This window comes from Manis javanica, chromosome 1, assembly GCF_040802235.1.
Source record: "Manis javanica isolate MJ-LG chromosome 1, MJ_LKY, whole genome shotgun sequence".
Lineage (NCBI taxonomy): Eukaryota > Metazoa > Chordata > Mammalia > Pholidota > Manidae > Manis > Manis javanica.
Window position 1 is genome coordinate 49,391,317 of NC_133156.1, and position 22,202 is coordinate 49,413,518.

Genomic DNA, 22,202 nt, shown 5'->3' on the forward strand with positions numbered 1-22,202 from the left:
CCACCTTGTTCGCAGTGTTCTCCACTGAAGCTGGGCTGGCACAGGCAGTAGGGCTCCCCTTGATCTGAGATGTGACACTGCCCGTGGTGACACTTGAAGGCTGAGCAGGGGTTGGTGGAATCATTCTTGTGGTCACATAAGGCCCCTCCGTAGCCCTCTACACACTTGCACACATATGAAGTCCCGGTTGCCACACATTTCCCATGATTGCATCTGCTGACAGAGGACAGAATGAGAAGGGGACCAGGTTCAAACCTGGGGACCCAGAGCTCTGGCACCTCAGGCCTTCTCCATCCCAGGGTCTGACCTCTGCCAGCACAGTGGCTCCACATCAATCTTAAATCCCTGCCCCAGGGTCAAATAGGGTGCATTCTTATTTTCTACAATCACCTATCCTCTGCTGCTTTTGTTCTGTACATAGTCTAGTTCACATCTCACAGAAGGAGAAACTGATGACAAAGTCTACATTCATAATCATGATGCAGCACTGTCTCTACTGGGATGACATTCAGAGCCAGGATTCACTGTAGACATATTCATTACAGAGTCAAAACACAGTCAAGAGCTACACAGGAAACCCAAACCTTTTCTAGCTGCCCATCATTCCTGATTCAAAATAATCATTTCCCAGCTTGTTCAGCCAATCAAATTACCAGTCTTGGTTCTGGTGTTATTTTTGACTGTTTCAGGTTTCTTAATACAGATAGTATTTTCTTGCATTTAGCACAAGGCCTGGCACATTGTAGGGCCTCAGTAGATATTTGTCAAATAAATAATAAATGATTGTGCCATGAAATGGGATTCAGCTGTGCCTACTATTCACACCTGGTGCCTGGCCCAGGACCCTGAATCGGGGCAGATGTTCCCCCTCGCTCCACGTGCCAAGCAGTGTGCTCCCAGGGCTGCATCTGCCGAAGCAGACCCTGATTCGCACACAGGCAGGAGGCTTGTGTGGCTCCCAGCAGGTTCTAAAAGCCACTTGGCAGAGGTGGGTTTTCAGCATGGCCCTGGCATGCAGTTGTCTCTGGGCAGGACCTGCTGTTTGAATGTTTAAGCTCTCAACCTTTTCAGCAGTCACACTTACACAGTCTGACCACCATTCCTCCAATGTCCTTCAGTGCCCACTTCTTGGGTGGGACAGGGACTGAGTCCTCGCTGTGGGCCTGAGAGGGGAGCCTGGGCTCTCAGGACACTGACCTGTGGCCGAGGCAGGGGTCCCGGACCTCCTGGTCGCACAGTGGGCCGGTCCAGCCAGGGTGGCACTCGCACGCCATGCTGTCCTTCTCTACTGAGCGGCACAGGCCGTGCTTGCACACGGTGCAGGACTTGCAGCCTGGCGAAACCCCCAGGGACTGTGGTGGGAGGGCTTTGAAGTCCTGCAGTTCGTTGTTGATGCGCACCTCATGGATGCAGCCGTGGAAGCCACCCAGCGGCCGGTCTGTGCCCTGGCGCAAGGCCGAGAGGCCCGTGGAGGTGGGGATGCCTGTGGGAGGGGCACCGGGACAGCAGCCTTAAGACCCACCCCTGTCCACTCTGCTCAGACCTCCCATCAGAGCAAGAACGGGCTCTTTACATGTTCATAGTTAAGTGCTCACAGCCCTGCCTCTGCTGTCCAGTACAGGGAATGGGCCAGAACCTGGGGCTTTGTCCGTGCATAGACAGGCATCCTTTGTCCTGTGCTGTGACTCTTTAAAAACCTTGAATTTGTTGTCAGTATTTAAATATAGGAAATCTCCCATACAAATCCATATTTCGGGTTTCTCTAGAAGAGTCTGGCCACCCACAGCTACATGGCCACAGTGACTGGATGAAGACCCCTCCCTCTTGGCAGGAAAAGGGAAGCGGCACATCCCGCTGGGTCCACACCAGCCTCCATAGCCCCTCAGCCTGGGCCCCGCAGGAGAACACGGGGCAGGAGAGGGAGCGTTTGGGAGAGGAGGGGCATGGGGGAGCAGCCTCGGTCAGGGGAACTTTGAGGGTCTTCACTAGGGGAGAAGCTGTGTCCCTTCAGGGGCTGGGGGATGCTCTGGACCGGGTGTTAGCAATGCAGATTCCTGGGCCCCTTCCTGTCTTCCAGAGGGAGACTTGGTGGGGAAGTCTCAGGAATCTGAACAAGCTGCTCTGACTTTTTCTGCAAAGAACCCTTTGAGAACTACTGGCCCAGGGCTGCATTTTAGGCCCCGACTCTGCCAAGCAGGTGGCTTCTCTTTCATCCTTTCTACAACCTTAATCTCAAACCTATTCTACATGCATTAGCTGAGCTTTCCAGGGTCTGAGGAGGCGGCAGAGCCCAGGGAATGTGGCCTGAAGCCTGCAGATGGACCCGGCCTCCATTCCCACTCCATCTTCACCTAGCCCCACCATCTTCTGAACAAGCCGTTAGTTCCCAGAAGGAGCCCTGTCCTCCCTCCTTTCCTCTTCTCCCCGTGACCTATTTATGGATAGCTTGGTTGTCACTTCCTCCGGGGAGCCTTCTCTGATTTGGTTTGGCAGTGGGTGCTGAGATAAGAGCAGAAGAACACTGGCCAGTGGGCCTGGTTGCTGGTGCCCGATAACAGAGGGCAGGTGGGAGGTGGCAGGGGTGGTAGCGGGGAGAAGGGCTTTACCTCCAAGGTAGAGGGGGGTATTGATGCTCACTGCAGGCTGCTTCTGGGGCTTCCCCAGGCTCTTGGGGACTCCTTTGTCCACCACCAGGTTCAGCGTCTGGTTTAGCATCACCAGCTCCACGCTGTGAAACTGCCCGTCATTCACTGTCTCCACGCTGCACAGGGGAGAGCCAGAGGATTTGCTGAGTGCCTTCAATGGCTGGGCACTGGGCTGTGAACTTGACCTGCACTTCACTTTTCATTTGGAAATAACTTCAAACTTACATAAATTACAAAAATAGAAACAGTAACAGAGAACGTCTATTACACTTATAGATTCTATTAGCCCCATTTGCTTTATTACTTTCCTTCTTCATATATACATATCTATATCTGTAACTATCTCCATGGATATATACACACACATGTGTATATATATGCATATGGATATATACCGTTTTTCTGCATACATAAGCTATATGTATAGTATGACATACATACACTTTTACTGAATCATGTAGGAGTAAGCTGCATACCTGGTGGCCCTTTATTCCTGGATAGCTCAGGGTGCATTCCCTAAGGATAGGCTATCCCCTCATATAAGCACAGGGCAGTTCTTATCTTTGGTAAATTTAACCTTGATACCATGCTTGTATCTAATGTGTCTGTATTCTGATTTTTCAGTGGACCCCATAATGTCTTTCACAGCATTTTTTCCATTCCAGTACAAGATCTCTTCTAGGGCCAGGTACTGCATTTGATTACCATTTTCTGAATTCTTCTAGCATTTTACAGTTAAATTCCATCCTCAGTTTTTGTTCTACTATGGATTTTTACTCTCCAATGGGACCACTATTTACTTAACATATTTTCTTCTACTGCTCTATGTCCCCCTTAAATATCAAGAAGGCAGGCATTATTGTAAGAAATGGTGTCCATGAAAAAAATATTTTGGTGGGATTGCACGCTTTTTCTAGTATACATGAAAAACATTACCTCACAGTTAAAATGTCAATAGTTTGTCTTTGTCCCACCTAAACTCATCTCAGGCACTGCCAGCAGTGTGCATATATATACATACCACATCTGGGAAAGTAATGACTACAACTCTCCTTCAGGTGTTCACAGAATCACAGACAGGACAAACAGAAGCCTAGGGAGGCTAAGTGATTTGCCTAAAGCTGCACACCTACAAAGGCGTGGAGGGGTTTAAGCCAAGGTCTGTCCAGCTTTGAAGTCCACACGTGTTCCCTTTCCCCATGACGCCCCCACAGGACCAACGGCTGCTCCCCAAAGGCTTGTGAGGCATGAGAGCCGAGCATGGTGCCAGATGGGCCACTGCTATTTTATATGAGCCTCATGAGAATTCTATGAAGTGGCGCCAGATATCCCATTTCACAAAGAGACTAAGGCCCAGAGAGGTTAAGTAATTTGTCTGAGGTCGCCCAGCTTGTATGTTCCAGAGACAGAATTCATAGACAAACATTTGACTCCAAAATTCTGCCTTTTCCTCTACTTAATCCTTGGCAGGGGCTGGGAGGGAGCAGCTATGGGAGGTGACAGAAGAGTGGGGATATGGCATTCCTTCCCTGAAGGAAATGGCAGAGTTGCAGCTGAGCTTCAGGTGTGGGCACTACATGTGGAGCGTCCCTCTCCCCGTGAAATCTCCTTGGTGAATCTGCAGGTGAATTAGCTCCAACAAGAGGATCCTGGCATGGAGGTGGTGCTGATGCTCCAGGCAGACAGGGACAGTTTCAGAGACTGACTCAGAGTTGGAAACCTCAGTAGCCAAGAAGGTGAGGGAAATGCTTGGGAGAAGACAGGCTGAGCTGAGGCCCAGGGGAGAAAGCACGAAGCCCATTCCAGCCCCTTACTGTGGGTGGAGGACGGCCAGTCACAGAAACAGAACCCCTCTGGTCTCGGTTTCCTCATCCAAAAAGGTGGGAAAATAACTCAATTACCTGATGATGAAATCAGTAGCTACACGGAAGTGCTTTGTAGCCTGTAAATTACTAGGAAAATGTGAGCAATTATCATGTGTTATTTAGAATACTAGTAACCACAATAAGAACCTACCATTGTCTCCAAATTAGCTCTACTGCCAATCTCTGGGAGAAACTGATGGCAGAGAGGGACATGTAGGTGCCCAGCACCCTCCCAAACCCATCAAGAACCCTCTCTTCTCATATCCACCCATCCATCAGTCATCTGTCCTTCCACCCATCCATCATCCATCTCCCATCCAACCATCCATCCATCTATGCAATAGTCCATCCATCTATCCCCCTTCCACCCATCCACCCACTTCGCACCCACCCATCCACCATCCATCCATCTGCACACCTATCATCTAACCATCCAGCAATCCATGCACCACCCATCCATCCATCCTCCCTCTTTCCCTCCCTCCCTCCCTCCCTCCCTCCATCCACTGAATGTCTACTATGAACCACATTATCCTAGGAGTTGGGGATCACTGGCAAACGGACAGAGTGTCTTCACTTATAAAGCTCACCTCACTTTCCTTAGCCTTTCTTCTAAGTCAAATAACCATCTAATCAATCTAAAGCCTGGTCAAGAAAGAGAGTAGTGAGGAAAAGAGTGGTAGTTAAAAGAGTTGCTTGGGGGATCTGGTTTTGTCATGGGGAGTCAAGAAGCAATATGAAGGTAGGACTGTTCTGTTTCAGTAGCTTCCAGCTTTCTGAATAGTCAACTGAGGATAAGGCCGAGGAGGCCTGTGATCCTGCAGCCTAGTTGGTGGTAGTGGGTTGGGGAGAAGGGCTGCTGTGAAGAGACCACAGGCTTCCTTGATCTTGAGCCCTAACACAGTTTTCTAAACACATGAAAAAATATGCAGATATATCTCCTAATCATCTTGTAAACTGATGCTGTCCTGAATGAAAATGAGCTCTCTATTCCTTGAGGTGTATAACTAGATGCTGAACAGCCACCCGGTCAGAGAAAGAGCTGTAGAGAGGCTACAGGTCTGGGCAGGTGCTCTTCCCACATTAGGATTCCGGAAGTCTGAGGCAGCTGCTTTTCATGGTAGAAGCACAGTCACAGTGAACACTCACACACCATAACCCTTCCTGGCCGCAGGCTCTGGGTCTATTCTCTCCTTTCCTTCCTGCACTCCCCCACTGGCCCAGGCCTTGGTGCACCACCACCGAGGGCATCTGGCTGGGAGCCAGTGGTTTGGTCAGAGTCACAGCAGCAGAGGGGACCGTTAGGCCTCTGGCCCCCTGCCTCTGATGGGAGTGCTGGGCTCCACAGGGCCCTGGCTGCCCGGCTCCCTGGAGGTCCTCCCCTGATGCCCACAAGGAGAGTCCTAGGCGGGCCCCTTCCTCTAGGTTCACCTCTTCAGTCATTTCGGGGCTGAGAGGTCGAGTGTCACACTGGGCCCTCCAGCTGAGGGACCCTGGGCCAGTCACATCACTTCTGTAAGTCCTAGTTTCTACTTCGGTGCAGTGGCCTGGTGATAATGTTGGCCTCATTTGGTTTTAACAGGCAATGCACGGCCCCTTAAACCATGCAAGTGCCCAGTAAAGGGGGAGGTGATGGTCTCCGTGGCCCTAACCCTAGCCTGGAGGAGCTGGGTGTGGCAGGCAGGACAGAGCAGGGAACAGGCTAGTGAGCCCCAGAAGAGCTCTTCTACTGATTCTTAACCGTACAGCTACTGAGGCCTTTGGGTTTCCATATGCCTTCACTGTCTTGTCACACCTCTGAGGAGGGCACTCATGTGAACCCCATTTTACAGCAAGAGAACCTAAGAAACTTGACTGAGGTCACACTGCTAGGAGGTGGTGGAATTGAGGTTCAATGTCAGGACTGAGTCTGAATCCAACCCTCCCATAACCTTGTCTGTGCCAGTAGATGCTGATGGATTCACAGGCTGCCTTCTTCCTGGCGCATCGTAGGGTCTCCTGGAAACACGGCCTAAAGCCAGTGGTTTTTGAATCATGGGTAGGTGGTGCTGAAGGCTCGAATTTCTTACCACTATCTTCCATATCAGGATAGCTCCATTTCTGCTTGTTTATTTTTTATTAAATCTTGACCTATTAAGTAACAATAATGAGAAAAATGGCTCTCCTACTACAAAAGAAGAGAAAAAAATTGGGGAGAAAACCCCCACCTACTGTTAATTCTTAAAAGAATTGATCTTCCTGTGGTTCTAAGCTCCATTACCCGCCTCCTGGAGAGAGACTGGGGGATTGCAGAGGAAGGAGGGGGCCCTGGCCAGCATGGAGTGGGAGGTGGGGAGCATGGGAGGGGTCAGAGCCAGGCTGGACAGCTCCTGCCTGTGTCTGGCAGGAGGACATGCATTGGCCAGAGTGGCCGCTGAATTCTCTTGCTTTTCATATCAATGGAAGGCGGGTGTCGAGTGCTTAACAGGGGAAGACACTGTGCTCCTCTGTGCTAAGCACCGGGCCTGCATTCCCTCATTTAACACTAACAACTTCCCATTATTTTATAAATAAGAAGCTTAAGGCTCAGAGTCTTAAGGAGTCCAGCCTGAAGCCTTAAAGTGGAAGTGATGGAGGTGGGACTCCTATCCCGTCTCCCAAGCCTTGGACCCTGCTGCCACTGAAAATGATCCTCAAGGCGGTGGGTGTGCTCACCTGAATGCTGTGTGGCCACTAGGTGGTGACAGAGCTTCACAGGAACACAGAGTTCCTGGCATTTTGGTTAGGCAGCCGCCCAGGCAGCACACCCCACTGCAGCCCCATGGCTGGAGCATGGGACCTGGCGCCCCCCGCTCAGATTCAGCACCGTGGGAGAATGGCATTTGGCGGCAGTCTGAATCCCAGCCCTGCCACTCACTGGCTTGCGTGCTTTGGGGCCACGCATTTCATGTGAACCTCAGGTTTCTCATCCTTAACACAGGGGTGATGACACTTGCCTGGGCTTGTGCTAATTAAGGCCATGGGAGCCAAATCGAGCTCTGTATGAAAAGTCAGCATTTAAGTGCAGATATTTCACATAGAAATCCCGAATTTCTAGCTTCTCTTGGTGCCCCACACCCCCACACAGCCGCACCTGCTGGAGCTGAGGGCCGCTGTGCCTTGACAAGGCCTGTACCCCTTAGGCTGCCACAGTCCCCACTACTCCCTGAAAGCTCAGGCTACTTTCCCCAGGTCTGCTCCCTTGCAGGCAGGAAATTATGCCTAAAGCCCCTCTGACAAGTCCCGGAAGTGAAGACTAGTGAGATCTGCCCCCACTCCCGGGGAGGGGGTGGCTCAGGTGGGCTGTTCTGTGTACATGCCCCAGGGCCTGGAGCAGAACCTCTGTGCCCTCACGTGGGGCAGATGAACACAGTCAGGCACCCGCACGGAGAAGGCCACAGAATCCAGCTGCCCCAGGCCTGTGTGTCCCTGCGGGGCCCTGGCTGTTCACTCTCCTCTGGGGACTGGTCAGCGGGGCCTCAGTGCGTAGCAGACCTCAGGCTGCCAGCTCCCCTCAGCAATACCAGGGCTCCCTCAGAGACAAGTGTTTAGAAGCAAAACCATTTTTAATATGGGATTTCTGGAGTTTTGGGCTCTTTAGGATTGAAGGGCCATAAAGTTTGTCACCAGGCTTGGCATGTGGATCCAGGCCTGGGCATCCTTCACAAGGTTCTTCCCACAGGTGGGAGAAAGAGCCGGTGGTCTCCCTGGTGCCCCTGCTAATGCTCATCTGACTCCCTGACGAGGGCCACAGGAGACAGCAGTGCTCTGGGTCTCCACTTCATCCCTCATGCCCTGAGTCAGCCAACAGCAGTGCTCCCCATTCCCACCGATGACAGCACCCCTTTACTAAGTCACCCCTGACAGCTGACGTCAGTGTGGGCGAAAGCTTGGTTTCCAAGTTCTGGACAGAGCCCCACCCCTCTGGAAGCCTGGTTGTCACCTTCTGTGCTCCACATGCCCACATAAAAGTTCAGTTTGCCAAGCCCTCCCTCCACCTCCAGCCCTAACACCATTCCTGGCGGTACACCCTGCTCTTAACCACAGTGTGCAGATGAGGAAACAGGCAAGAGGTTGAACAGCTTGCTCAAACCCAGGTGTGTCTTACACCACAGAACGGCCCCTGCCCTCGTCTCTCTGTCCCGTCCACTTTGCCATGACCAGCAGCTCTGCGGTCCTGACTGTGGGAACTCGAAGCCACGGGGTGAGCTCTCTGCCTGGGATCCATTGTACTCAACTGTCCTAACCAGGCTGCTCTTCCCCCACCGACCTCCATCTGTTACCACGAACCTTTTCATTGTCCCTTAGGCTTGTGATTGCTGTTCCCCCAGCCAGCCTGTCCACCTGTTCTGCTCATCAATTTCTTCCCTTTCTTCAAGACCCACCACAAACAGATCTTCCTCCAGGAAGGCTTCCTGTGTAAGCTGGCACTCTTCAGACTTGGGCATCAGAATCATCTAGAGGCTCCTTACAACAGGTGCAGGGCCCTACCCCAGCGTCTGGCAGCAGGTGCGGGCTGGGGTCTGAAAATGTGCATTTCTAACAGGCTCCTGGTCCTGCTGCCGCCCCGGGGGGTACACTTCAAGAACCGCAGGTTTAACCAGTGGTTTTCAACTGGGTTTGTTGGAGGTATACTGGGGTGTTCCTGACAGTATGGGAGAAGGGGAGGCCTTCGCTCTCTCCAGCCCTGCAGGGTAGTTTTGCTTCTGTGTAGTTACCATTCTTGAGTTCAATATAAAAGATTTGATTAAAGAAAGGATTTAGTTACTGGGGAAAAAAGTCTGAGAATTGCTGCTCTTGACCAGCTCCCATCAAACATGCGCTTGCTTCCAGAGGCAGGAGGCCGGCCTCTGCATGTGGGTCCTCCTCACGCACTGCGCTTCCCTGGAGTAACGATTCGCCTTCCACAGGCGGGTTTATGTGATGTCACATGTAACGCAGGTAAATGTTTCTACCAGTTATGTCTATAACTATCACAAAAATATTTATAGCTAAGATAATTTTTCATTTTAATAGTTTAACATTTATTGTACTGAGAAAAAAAACCCTAACATCGAACTAGCTGAAATCATGGATATGACTTAAGAGGAAGCTAAATTTAAAAAGTGAGCAGTTTAAGCTGATGTAAGGTAGCATGTTAAGCAATAGTACAGCTGACATATCAATAATGTAAAAAAGACCAGGGTGATTGTCAGAAAGACTGACGTTTAGGGAAAACTGTCCTTCAGAACAGTTTGAAGGTCACTTAAGGAGTGGTCCTGCTCTCTCAGTGCTCTGGAATTTCTTCCCCTTGAGCTGCATGCTCATCTCCTCCTGTTTTCTTTCTTAAACTAATAAAAGATTAGGATGACATTTTGAAAAGGGCATCTCATTAAGCAGCCTCGTCCCCATTGGAGCGCAGGGCTCCTGCACAGTCGCCAGCTGGCCATTTATCTTATGGTAATGAGGTGTCATCTCCCCGCAGGGCCTGCCTCCTTCTCCTGCCTCTCCCTCCCACCTGCCACTCCGAGGGGGAGAGTGCGTGGGGGGGCGGGGAGCAAGGCGGCAGCGTGGCCCCGCATCTTCTGGAGGGAGGGTCCATGCCCCTTACCTGTACACCGTGGTTGGTGGGGAGCTCAGGCTGTCGTAGACAAGCCTCACGTGGCCCTGGTACAGCTCCAGCGCCAGGGGGTCGTTATCTCCCTTGTAGAGGAGGATGCCGTTGTCTTTGTCAGTGGCCACCTGGAGAGAGGCGGGGGGTGGGGGGGGCGGAGTCAGGGCTCCCGGGAGACCTTCCCTCCCCTGTCCCACCTCCCAGAGCCCTCCTGCAGGGGCAGCTTCTGAACAAACCCCAGATCTGCATTCATGTCTCTATTTCCTCTTGCATCTGGTCCGTAAATTCCCAGAAGGTCAGTCTATACTTATCTTCTAGTGAATGTTGATTGAGCAGTTTAATTCAACAAATGTTTATTCTTTGTTATTGAGTAATCATTATGTGCGACTATGTTTACATATACAGTTGACCCTTGGGCAACACAGGGAATTAGGGGCAACTTCTCCCGCCCCCACCTGCGGTAAGAGATCTGTGTATAAATTTTGACTCCCCCAAAATGTAAATCCTAATAGCCTACTATTGATTTTATGGTACGCAATAAAACAGACTAGTGTTTACACATATTTTATGCATTCATGACATAGCTTTTTCTTAATTTTTTCATATTTCCAGGCTACATAGTTCATTTGTGAATTTTTTCAGATTGTTGCAAATCTCCAAAAAATTTTCCAATGTATGTATTTAAAAAAATCTGTGTGTAAGTGGACCTCTGCAATTCAAACCTGTGTTGTTCAAGGGTCAACTGTATATATAATGGACATTACCATATATATTATTTTATTATATAAATACATATGCATATATACATATATATATGTATGTCAGGAGCCCTGAGCTCTAATCTAGCCTCTCCCTGTGGCATACAAAGTGATCCCATTCAAATCTCTGCCCCTCTAAGGGCCTCTGACTCTCATATGAAGTATAATAATAATTATAGATAAAATGCTAATAATAACCACTTAATTTAATATTTACTATGAAGTAAGTAGGCTGTGTGTTAAGAGTCATCTGGGGGATTTTTAAAAATACTAGTGTCTGGGCTTTACCCCAAACCAATTACACATGAATCTCTGGGGGTGGGGCCCAGGCAAAGATTATTTTAGTTCTCTAGGAGATTTAATGTGCTGCCGAGGCAGAGAACCACTGGTTTCAGAAGCTGCTGCCCTGAGAGCTGGGGTTCTCTGGCCTGCATTCCCACTGCCCGCCCAGGTGCAGTCTGAGGGACAGCGGGGAAGCAGGCAGCCTGAGAGGACATCTGGGTGCCTGGGCACTGGGTACTGCTCTAGGCACCTGACATTCCTGCCCCTGGGTGGGTGGGACTGAGGCAGGAAGGCGGGAGGGCAATGAGGAGAACTCAAGAGGGGCTGATGGCAGCCAGAGCTTCCTTCTTGTTTGTGCCCAGGGACAGCCCTCATCTCAGAGGCTGGCCCACTGGACTGTAAGAGCCACAAGGTGAGGCAGTTTGAACTTGTGCCTTTCTGCAGCCCCAGTGCCTACAATGGTGCCTGGCATGCATAGGTGCTCAATACATCTTTGTTGAATGAATGTTTTCTCCATGAGCTTAAACCTGCGCTAGTGTGGCCAAGAGGAAGGCAGGGCCGCAGCGGGGGCTACCGACTGGCCTGCTCTCTCTAGCTGTGTCTCTGGAGTTTCTCATTCCCAGCAAGTCTGTAAGTAGGGGCCTGCTTTTCTCAATCATACACATTCCCTGCTCTCCCCAGCCTACCATGTAGCATTTAGGTCTCCCAGAAGTGCAGTTAGGAGTAAATGTACTCAGGACCACATGTAAGGAATCTGAAAGATGTTAGTTGGTAAAGAATTTGCTTCGTACTAAATGGACTTCCGGTCCCTGAAAAACTTCCTGCTCGTCTGTGCCTCTGGGCCTTTGCACATGTTGATCTGTGGGGCTAGACTGCTTCCCCACTTCATCCTGCTCTGTCAGCCCCTCACCCTTCCACCCCTTTCCAGGCTAACTCCTAACCCTACTTCAGATCTCAGCTTAGCCAGCATTGCCTCTGGGGAGCCTTCCATGATTCTGCCCAGCAGGCTGGGGTCACTGCCCCACTTGTTTGCTCTCACAGCACTCAGGGATGTCATTCCCCTTTCCCTTATCATCCTGCCCTGGGCAAGGGGCTTTGTGCATCTTATCTACCATGGAATCCCCATTGCCAGCACGCTGTCTGGCATATAACAGTTCAATGAATATTTTCTAGAAAAATGAGGGAATGAGGCTAGAAGTGGTGGCTGCTGTTGGCAGTGAGGGCTGGCCAGGAGTTGTGTATAGAACCCTCTGGATGGAACTGGTCCAGTTGCCCTGAAGCTGAGTTTTTGTCCTTGATGACGCTTTAGTTGGAGGGGGCAGGGCTGCTATGCTCTGGGGAATCCCACCTGTTCTGGAGACATTCAGAGCTTGGGGGCATGTTGGGGTGCTTTTAAGCACTGGGTGGGGTGGGGCCGCACCTGCAGGGAGATGTTGGCCTGGGGCCGGACCTTCGCAGAGGCCAGTTCCACATAGGAGTCCTTGCCCACAAAGTTGACGGTGATGAGCTTCTCGCACCTTGGGCCGGCGAAGCCTGGGGGGCAGCGGCAGGTGGGCTCCTGTTGCACCACGATGCACTGGGCTCCGTTCTGGCACTCGTACTGGTCACAGGGGCTGGTCTGTAGCAGGACCATGGGTGGGGGGTGCTCACAGAAGAGCCCGCTGAAGGAAGAGGGGTAGCAGGGGTAGGGAGAGAGCGGGAGAGGAGACAACCATAATTATTTGGGCCAAAAAGCCACTAGTAGAGAGGGGGAGAGAGAGTGATGGGAGCTGGGACCGGCTCCAGCCCTGGCCCTCACTGGGACAAGCCTTCTCTGCTAAGCTCCGATGGCCCCATTTTTAGAATATCAGGGTTGGACAAGAGTGTAGGACCCCACATTTCACTGTCATCAGAATCACTTGGGATGAATGTGTTAAAAGTGCAGATTCTTGTCCATTTGAAGAGGAACAGATAAGCAAAATGTATATGCAAATGATGGCATATTATTCAGCCTTAAAAAGGAAGGAAATTCTAACACAGGCTACAACACAGCTGAACCTTAAGAACAGACATTACGCTAAGTGAAATAAGCCAGTCACAGAAAGACACATACTGTACGGTTCCACTAATATGAGGTAACCAGAGCAGTCAAATTCAGAGACAGGTGGTTGCCAGGGGCTGCGGCTGGGGGAAGGGGAAGTCAGGTTTAATAGGTACAGGGTTTCAGTTTTGCAAGATAAAAATATTTCTGGAGATGGATAGTTGGTGACGGTTGCAAAACAGTGTGAATGTATTTAATACCACTGAAATGTCCACTTAAAAATGGTTAAGATGGCAAATTTTATGTTATGTGTATTTTTACCACAATTTAAGAACATTAAAAGAGTACAGATTCCCGGCCCCTTCACTCTACTCCCAGTTCTAAGTAGCTCTGGGGTGGGGCTCCGGACCTCATATTTTCACAAGTGTCTGATGCAGAGGGTCTCAGCCAGGCCTTAGAAAGACTGGCCTTGGGAGCTCTGTGGCTCCTTCCTGGCTCCCGTCCCTGGAGGCTATCGCATGGTCGGCTCTATGCCATCCAGTGGCTGATGTACACGGACCTGTCCCCCAGTCTGGCCCCTCATAAGTGTGGTCCCTGACTCCCCTCTAGTCCCTTCCTGTCAGTGCGGGAGCTCGCCATGGAAGCCAGGCCTCTCCTTCCACATACCCACAGATGTCTCCTGACCGCCTCTCCCCTTTCTCATCTGGTTTCACCGATTCCAGCAGCTGGCCCCAAGGCCCCGTTTGTCTCAATTTTCTGCCATTGGGGCATTATAATGTTTTTTTTCTCTAGCCTAAAAAGAAGATTTGTGACCACATGGCCTCCCCAACCCTGAAAGCTGGGCTCTAAGATGGTGACATCTTCCGTTAGATGCAATCACGCCCAAGCCTGACATTATGTGAGCTGGACCCTAAGTCTAACTTCTGCGCGGTTGCCCTGGGTAGATTTTCTCTCCATCTACAACACAGGGTTAATGACATCAACTGGGGGACTTGGAAGGTCTGGAGAAGATGCGGGTGAATGAAGGCATCATGGAAACCCAGGCTGGGCTGCCTGGGGGTGGGTCTCCATCCTGGTTGCCTTAGCCTGTCAGTCCCCAGCCCACTGCCCGCTGCTGTCTGATCCAGATGTCTCCTTCCTGAGGGGCCCCTCCACCATACCTGAAGCCCTGGGGGCAGATGCACGTGTAGGCATTGACCGCGTCCACACACTGGGCCCCGTGTTGGCACCTGTGGGCCACGCAGTCATCACTGTCCACCTCGCAGAGCTTCCCACTGTAGCCTGGGAGACATTCACACCTGGAACACAGCAGAGCAAGGCTGTCCCATGGGCCCAGTCAGCTTCCAGATGGCCTCTTCTCTATCTGTCCACATTCCTGAGTCCCCCTCAACTCACACAGGCTCACCAAAGCCTGGCCCCACAGTTGGTTTCACTGGGTGTCCATAGCCTCTGGTCCCTGTGAGCCAGTCTGTCTGCTTCATGTGAGGCTGTCCTGTTTTCAGGTGTCAGGCTGAGGAGCCCAGGACTGGAATCACAGATATGGGCTTGGACCTATGACCTCCTCCAGAGAATTAACATGCAGCTCAGTCCTCCTTTGTGCTTGTCACTGTGCTAAGCACTGTTCACTGTCTCACTGAGGCCTGCCAGCACCTGATGAGGTCTGTCCCCCTCCATTACCTGGGGAAAGCGGGGCCCCGAGGGAGCTGGAGTGATTCTCCAAGACCCCCCCAGTATAACACTGTCTTGTTCACACTTACTGATTGCCAGACCTGTTCTCAGTGCCTCAGCCGCTCATTCCCTCTGTTTCAGTTTCATCTTTAAATGCAGTTGGTAATAACTTGTAATATATTGTTCAAAAATTAAGTGACATACTTTGTGCAGTGCACTTGATGCACCCTGAGCAAATAGTATGATACATAGAAGGTAATGAAGAATTTGACGCTGTTTGTACTCCCTTTGATTCTGTGGTACTGCTTTTCATTATTCCCCCAAGACTGGTGCTGGGATAAGAAGGGCAAATGGCCTTGGGAGGGCTGGGAAGTAGCCTTCTGTTCCCCAGATGAGAGGACAGCAGCTGCTGCCCCAGCCCAGGCCCTGCAGGCTGAGCTGCACCCCCCAGAGCAGCGCCTCAGCTGTGCACCCCTGAGCCTGCTGTTTGGGCTTACACCTGGCTGGGGAAGGCTGCTGCAGCCGAAACGTGGCCTCCCTGAACGTGGCGGCCACACACAAGGTGACCAAACACCCTCTGGACTCTGCTCAGTGGGATTGCTGCCTGCAGCTCTGGAAGGAGAGCTCCTAGAGAGATGGAGGTGGGTGGGGAGGGAAGAAAGAAGGGGGGTAAAGAAAAGGGGGGTATATAATCAATCAATCAATCTCACAATCAATCAAAAGACACAGAGAGAGACTTACAGACACCCACAGAGACAGAGAGAGACAGAAACAGAGACAGACTGAGAGAATTCGACCGTTACGAGTCAGAGATAGAAGTACATGGTAACAAACAAGTAACATGACGGGGTTGGGGGGCGTGGGAGTAGAAAGCCGGGACGGAGGGAGGGAGGATCAGAATGAGAATGAACATGGAGGGAGCCTGAGAGCCTCTGCTGCCAGTGCAGATGGCTGGAGTCAGAGTGCTCAGGACCCGTGCTGGGGGCATGAAGCCAAGTGTTACCTGAATCCTTTGTCCAGGGAGATGCACTTGGCCTCATGCTGACAAAGGTTCATCCCAGGCACGCAGTGGTCAATCACCTCATCGCACAGCTCACCTGGGGGTGGGTGGAGAACTCAGCATGAGGGAGGGTGTTGGGGGAGAGCATGGCTGGAAGATCAGATTCATCTGGCCCCATTCAGGAAGTTAAGGACATCAGGAGCCCTGCATTTGCTCATTTGGCATATCCTGTCACCTGCACCTCTGCACTGGCTTCCCTAGCAGTGATGGGGAAAGGCCCAGGGCCTCTCCTGGGCATTGCCAGCACTATCATTTGGCTGTTTCACTTGGTTATTCAGGGGCTGCTGCAGCTGAAACCACAGGATGACAGCCCCTGACCTTGGGTTATGCTTATGTGTTTGAGTTTTCATTTCACACCCATTTATTGAGCTCTTACATGGTAGGCACTGTGCCAGGTGATAGGGACAACAGTGATGCGGTTCTGTCCTCCCCCATGGCCTAGTGGGGGAGATCTACAATAAGCAGGCCCTGCAGAGCTGTAAGCACGAGGGAAGAGGTGAACTCTGTGGAAGCCCAGAAGCTTCCTAAACAAGCAGACATGGCTTGGCAGCATAGTTCACCTGTTATAGATAAGCAAGCTCCTTGGATTTTCTCAGAGAAGAAACTATGAAAGGAATTTGAAGTTCTGGTCTCTGGATACATTCCCTTTGAAATTCATAGTGCTACAAAATGCCTAACGGGTCATAAATACCCAGGGATGGCCTTAGTATATAAGCCCCAAAAGCTCACAGTGCCTGAAAATGTGTTTTGGGAATATGATGGATGAGGCAGGATACGGCCGGGGTAAGGAGGGTTGTAGTGTACCTCTGAACTTTGTGACTCCTCAAATTCCACTGGCCAAGCCAGGTGGAGAGTGATCTAAGAGAAGAAAACTTCAATCCATGGCAGTTCTCTCAGAGGCGGGGTAGGAGCCAGGGCCGGAGAAGGCTGCCAGGCTGCGGCTCTCAGTGGACACGGCAGAGGACCGTCCTGAGTGTGGCTGGGGTGTACATAAACAATGGCAGCCCTGGCATCTGTTCTTGGCTGTGGTGGGGAAAAACTATCCCCTACCCTGTCCTCACTTTGCCACCAGCCTCTCAAGACCACCAGGCCACTGTATTCTTTACATAAGCCCCCTCCCCTTGCTCACTTCCTGGGGAGACCCAGCAAGGTGGACAAGTGTCTGCATGGGACTACAGTGTTTTCTGGGACTCAGAATAGCGGGACATCCCATTGTCAGGAACAAAGTGCAACCGATCAAAAGTGCACCCAATTAAGGGCAGATACGGGCCATGGCGCTCCACTGGGGCTGGGAACCACCTCGATGACTGTCTCCTCACCCTCTGCCCATCGCCAGCCATACATTCAGTTCAAGCCCTTCCTCTGCCCTTAAGCCTATTTTGAGCACCTCTACCTTCTAACTTTTGGGATTTTTATTACCTGCCTCCTGGCACTAAGCAGACTCTTCTGGACCAATGATTTTACTCTATACAATGATTCCACTCATCTGAGGTAGACCGGATGCCCCTTGTTGGCTGAGGGCATATCTTAGACTTTCTGCTATCTCTAGTAACCGATTCAGTACACTGTATACAGCAGATGCATAAAAAGTGTTGCCTGTTGCTAATTTAACTCTTGGCTATAACTCCACTCTTGAAGGTAGAAGATAGAAGGCATAAGGGAAGTAGGCCTTCAGCAGATCTCTCTGCACTTTTTCCCAGCACGAAGCCTTCTCTGAGACCCCAGGAGGCCTAGGATTAAGTAGAGTAGGTGGTAATCTCAGCTGGCCTTAGCACACTCCCACAGTCTCAAGAGTGTGCTTTGGTAGATGGTGGGGTGATACCTGGCTATTGGGCTGGAAGTCTGCATAAAGGCACAGGGTTTTGAGGGGCAACGGGAGCTACTTGGCTTCCCTGTCTGCAGGCTTTAGGACTGATTCCATTCATCTTCCATGTATTCTCATCTCATTCTTGACGTCAAAGCCAGGTTCCAACAGAGCAGGGTATAGGAGTCCCTGGAGTTGTACTGTCCTTATTTCCATCCTTGCCTTAGGCTGGTATTTCCTAAAATATGTTTCTTGCAGCACAGGGTGTTGATTGGCAATCGTGTTCTGAGGTAGGCTAAGAGGGAAGCTCTGAGATCAAATAAGTTTGGGGCCTTCTGGCTTAAATAAACAGCATTACTTAAAGTAGGAATTCTTAGAACCTCCTAATTTGTGTCAGGAAGCCCCAAAATAGGAAGCTATATATGCAGTGTTTCCCAAACTTTTTGCCAACAGAGACTTTTTCTTGAAGAATTCATGGACTTTCATTTTGGTATATGCTACTTTGGTATATACAAAGTAGGCTGTGTTCGTACCACTTAGTGGTATTTTGCTTCACAATTCAATGGCATATCTAATTGTGCACATTAGGGGCTATTGATGTAGGAAATGAAGGTGCTGTGTTTTGAGGGTGGAATGATTCTCCTGATGGATAACCTCCTGTGGGGAGCCTTCTTCTATTCTCCAGCTGGCTCAGCTTCCTGCTCTGTGACACACTCCCCCTGGGCTTACAGGTGTTATATTCTCATTCTATTAAATACAGGTCTCTCTCTACTGGACTATCAGCTTCCTATGAGAAGAACTTTGTCTTGCTCATTTTTGCATCCCACCTCCTAACAAAGTACCTGGAAAATGCAGTGAATCAGGAAAGGTTGCCGAGACCTGAATACAGTATAAACACAATGCAAGTGCCTCTCTAGTAGCCTCCAGCACCACTGGGACCCCAGGGTTCCCACAGGAGGGAATGCCATCATCTAAGGGGGCAGACAGCTGGAAGGGCCTCGGGGCCTGTTTCAAAGTGGGAAGAAGCTGGTGATTTGCAGGAGTGGGAGGCATGGACAAGCCAACACAGATAGGCCTTTGGGAAGCCCTGATGGCATAGACTGGGGCTTGGGGGGTTTAAGTCTCTGTTGACATGGGGAAGCAGGTAAGATCCCTGGAAAAAGCTAAGAAAATGCTATTCTTCTGTGCATGACCCCCACCCAAGTGACTACATGCACCAGTTCACACTCAGGCATCAGGGAGCTTACCTGTGTAGTTAGGTGGGCAGACACACACGTAGTTGTTGATCCCGTCCACACAGGTAGCATTGTTCTCACAGTCGTTGTCTTCACAGTCATCAGGGTTGACCTCACACCGCTGCCCCTCAAAGCCCAGAGGGCAGGAGCAGCTTTGGGGTTGTGCAGCCCAAGGAGAAGGGGAGCCAGAGGTCAGGGAGTGGGGTGGCAGAGAAGAAGGATGGGGTAAGGGGTGGGAGGGAAATACAATTAGATTTCTCTCCAAATGGAGTTTAAGGCAGCCCTTTGGACACAAGGTCTTGGGGTGCTGAGCAGGAAGGTCCTTAGAAACCTAAGCGGTCATTCATCTAGCCCCCTGTCTCCGGGCAATATTCCCTCTCCCTGGCCCTGCCCACCAACAGTCTCCTTCAGCTGGAAGTGGTTTTTCTGGACCTTGTTTAAATTCCTCCAGCTGTCTTTTCAACCTTTCTTTCTCAGCTCTTCTATAGACAAAACAAACATTTCTCTTTGGGAAATGTTCGACTCCAGGGCAGCCGTCCTAATCTTGAGCAGAAGCAGGGCACAGCGGCCAGGGTCAGCTCTGCAACCGGGTTTCCTGGGAATGAAATCTGTGCCTGCCACTTCCAAGTGACTTGCCCTTGGGACAATTACCTAAATTCTGTGTCTCAGTTTCCTCATCTGCTGATTTACCCCTAGGGTAGCTGTGGGGACTAAATGAGATTATACAAGTAAAATTTACAAGAGTACATAGCACATGGAAAATGCCAGACCACATTAGCTAGCTTTAATTCTAACTGCCTGCACAGCCCACCTGCCTAACTTTTCCCTCACGTATGCCATTTCTCCCTGTCATGAGCCCTACTACTTCTGAGCCCCCTCTGGCTTCTGAGGGATAACAGACAGTGTGGGAGGACCCCTCTCCTGACAACACTGAAGCTTTCTGGTGAGCATGGCTTAAAGCACCAGAGAGCAGCATGATGGATTTCCTTAGCTTGTCTCTGGGGTGTTAAATCTCTTGGATAGAAATGTTGACCCACCTGTCCTTTGCCCAACCTTGGTCACATTGTCAGGTTTAGGCAGGCAAAATCAGTCAGAACAGATAAAGGCTAGGCAGGTGGGAAGGGGCGAGGGAGCAGCTGCTTCAGTGAGCAGAGCAGTGAATCTTACTCTTTCCATGACTCCATCACCTAGTCAGGGACTTACATCCAATCGGTGACCTGGAATTCCAGGCCTCTTTCTGGAGCTCTGATTTGGGATTTAGCTAAAAAAGCTAAACTAATAGGAAGGGATTTCTAGAATCCTTCTTAACCTCCTCTCATCTACAACCTGAAAGCCATGTCATATTCTCTACAAAGGACAGGGGTTTCTTAGGTGTGAGCTCTTGAGGTCAAGAGGAATGATTTATTCCTTCATTTCTGTTAGGGACTCTGCATTTGTGAAAAAGGCTATTTCTTCAGAGCCAGACAGGGGTAGGTTTTCAAAGGTCTGAAACCAAAGTGTGCCTTATTTTCCTGGAACAAGTTACTCTGGTTGCTTCCACAGCCTTAGGATTGCATAGATATGGGACCTGGGTGGCTGGTTAAGGGAACAGGGGTTGCTCATGGCATAGACAGAGGGCGGGAAGGAGGTGAAAGTGTCCCCTGCCCTCACTGGAAACCCTGAGGGGAGGCTGTCCGGGAGACTCCAAGAGCATCTGGTTAGCTGCAGGGACACAGGACAGGCCACGTCTTTCGTTTTCCTCTTGTCCCTTGTCAGCCAGCTCTGCCAGTCTTTGCTCTTCTTGTGAGCAGACAAGCATCAAGATGGGAGAAGCATCTGTATGAAAGGTGGATGATGCTTCTAGAATTCTGACTCAGAAGAGCTGCTTTGGGCTCAATTGTGTCTCCTCCATAAGATATATTGAAGTCTTACCTCCAGTACCTCAGACTGTGACCTTATTTGGAAGTAGGGTCTTTGCAGATATAATCAGTTAACTTAAGATGAGTTTATACTGGTGTAGGGTGGGTCCCTAATCCAGTATGTCTGCTGTCTTTATAGGGAGACAGCCATGTGAAGACAGGGACAGGGAGAGAGCCACGTGACGGCCAGGGCTGAGGCCGGAGCGCTGCAGTGCAGGCCCAGGGACGCGGGGTTGCCAGCCACCGTCAGGAGCCAGGCAAAGGCAAGCGGGGCACCCCTTAGGGGATGCACGGGGAGCATGGCCCTCCTGATGTGTTGGCTGTGGACTTCTAGCTTCCTGAAATATGATGGAATACACTCTGTTGTTCTGAGCCACTGGTCCGGGGTCCTCTGTGATGGCGGGAGGGAAGAAGGGGGCAGGGTCCCTAACAGGTGTCCCTCGCTTTGCCAGCCTGCCGGGGTCTGACCTAAAGAGAGACCCTTCCCGCTCATCGGGAAGTCCCGGTGGCGGCGGGTCATCCTCAGTATGTGGGTCTCATTGCCTACACCCTCCACTCCATTTCACTAATCCTGTACATCTGAGCTCTTTTTCTTGATAATTAAGTTCTAAAAGTATTTCCAGTTTTGAATATTTCCAGTCTTTTGAGTATGCCCAATAACTGAGGGGGAAATGGAATTCTGCAGCTCATCGCACCTCCAGCCAAGAGGAGAGACAGTCACCTGCCAGGGGTGCTCTTCCTTCTCGCCAAGCGCATCCCTCGGCTGGCAGGGCTGGGCCCGGCTCTCACTCTGGAGGTGGTGCCTGCTGGGGCCACATGGCCACCTCCGTGGGATCTCCATGGGGTTTCTCCTCACCCCTGCTCCCAGCAAGAAGGGTGGAGTGGGTGGTATGGTGGACTCCAGGCAGCAAAATGAGCTCTGCCTGAATTTCAGTTTTCAAGGGCCAGAGTGTGAAGGGGCTGGCTTGGCAGGTGGACATGGGGGTGGGCTGGGTTCTCAGAGGGGGCAAACTGAGAACCCAGAGTTCAGTTTCTTTCACAGTCCATATGCAGCCCCTGCCAGAGTGCCTCTGATAATTAATTGTTGGCAGCCTGAGCTCTAAGACATCCACACAGAGCTTGGCATTGGGGACCCCCTCCTTTACCACCTGACCTACTCAGTCACTGGGGGTGCCAAAGGAACCAGTTTCAATAGGTCTGCTTTTGCCAACGCCATGGGCTGGGAAACCGGGCGCCTGGAAGCATGGGGAGGGTGGGCAGCAGGCAGGGGGCCCGAGGCTTGGCAGTGGCCTACGAGGTGCACTCCCAGGAGAGAGATGTGAAGAGCTTAAGTGGCTTCTATCCTTTTCTTTCTGA

General features: G+C 51.0%; 1 protein-coding gene across 2 annotated transcripts in view; it reads right to left on the minus strand.

The window, feature by feature from the left end:
- Positions 1-22,202, minus strand: part of SLIT3 (slit guidance ligand 3) — a 596,734-nt gene that overhangs the window by 14,490 nt on the left and 560,042 nt on the right. Inside the window, exons 28-35 of one of the 2 annotated variants that reach the window (XM_036995101.2) lie at positions 18,961-19,100; positions 15,853-15,946; positions 14,342-14,479; positions 12,582-12,822; positions 10,119-10,249; positions 2,607-2,761; positions 1,198-1,483; positions 5-216 (exon numbers count right to left, since the gene is read on the minus strand). In XM_036995101.2, coding sequence (XP_036850996.2) covers positions 5-216; positions 1,198-1,483; positions 2,607-2,761; positions 10,119-10,249; positions 12,582-12,822; positions 14,342-14,479; positions 15,853-15,946; positions 18,961-19,100 — 1,397 coding nt within the window. The remainder of the gene's footprint in view (positions 1-4; positions 217-1,197; positions 1,484-2,606; positions 2,762-10,118; positions 10,250-12,581; positions 12,823-14,341; positions 14,480-15,852; positions 15,947-18,960; positions 19,101-22,202) is intronic. The other variant, XM_036995102.2, reaches the window with a different exon arrangement.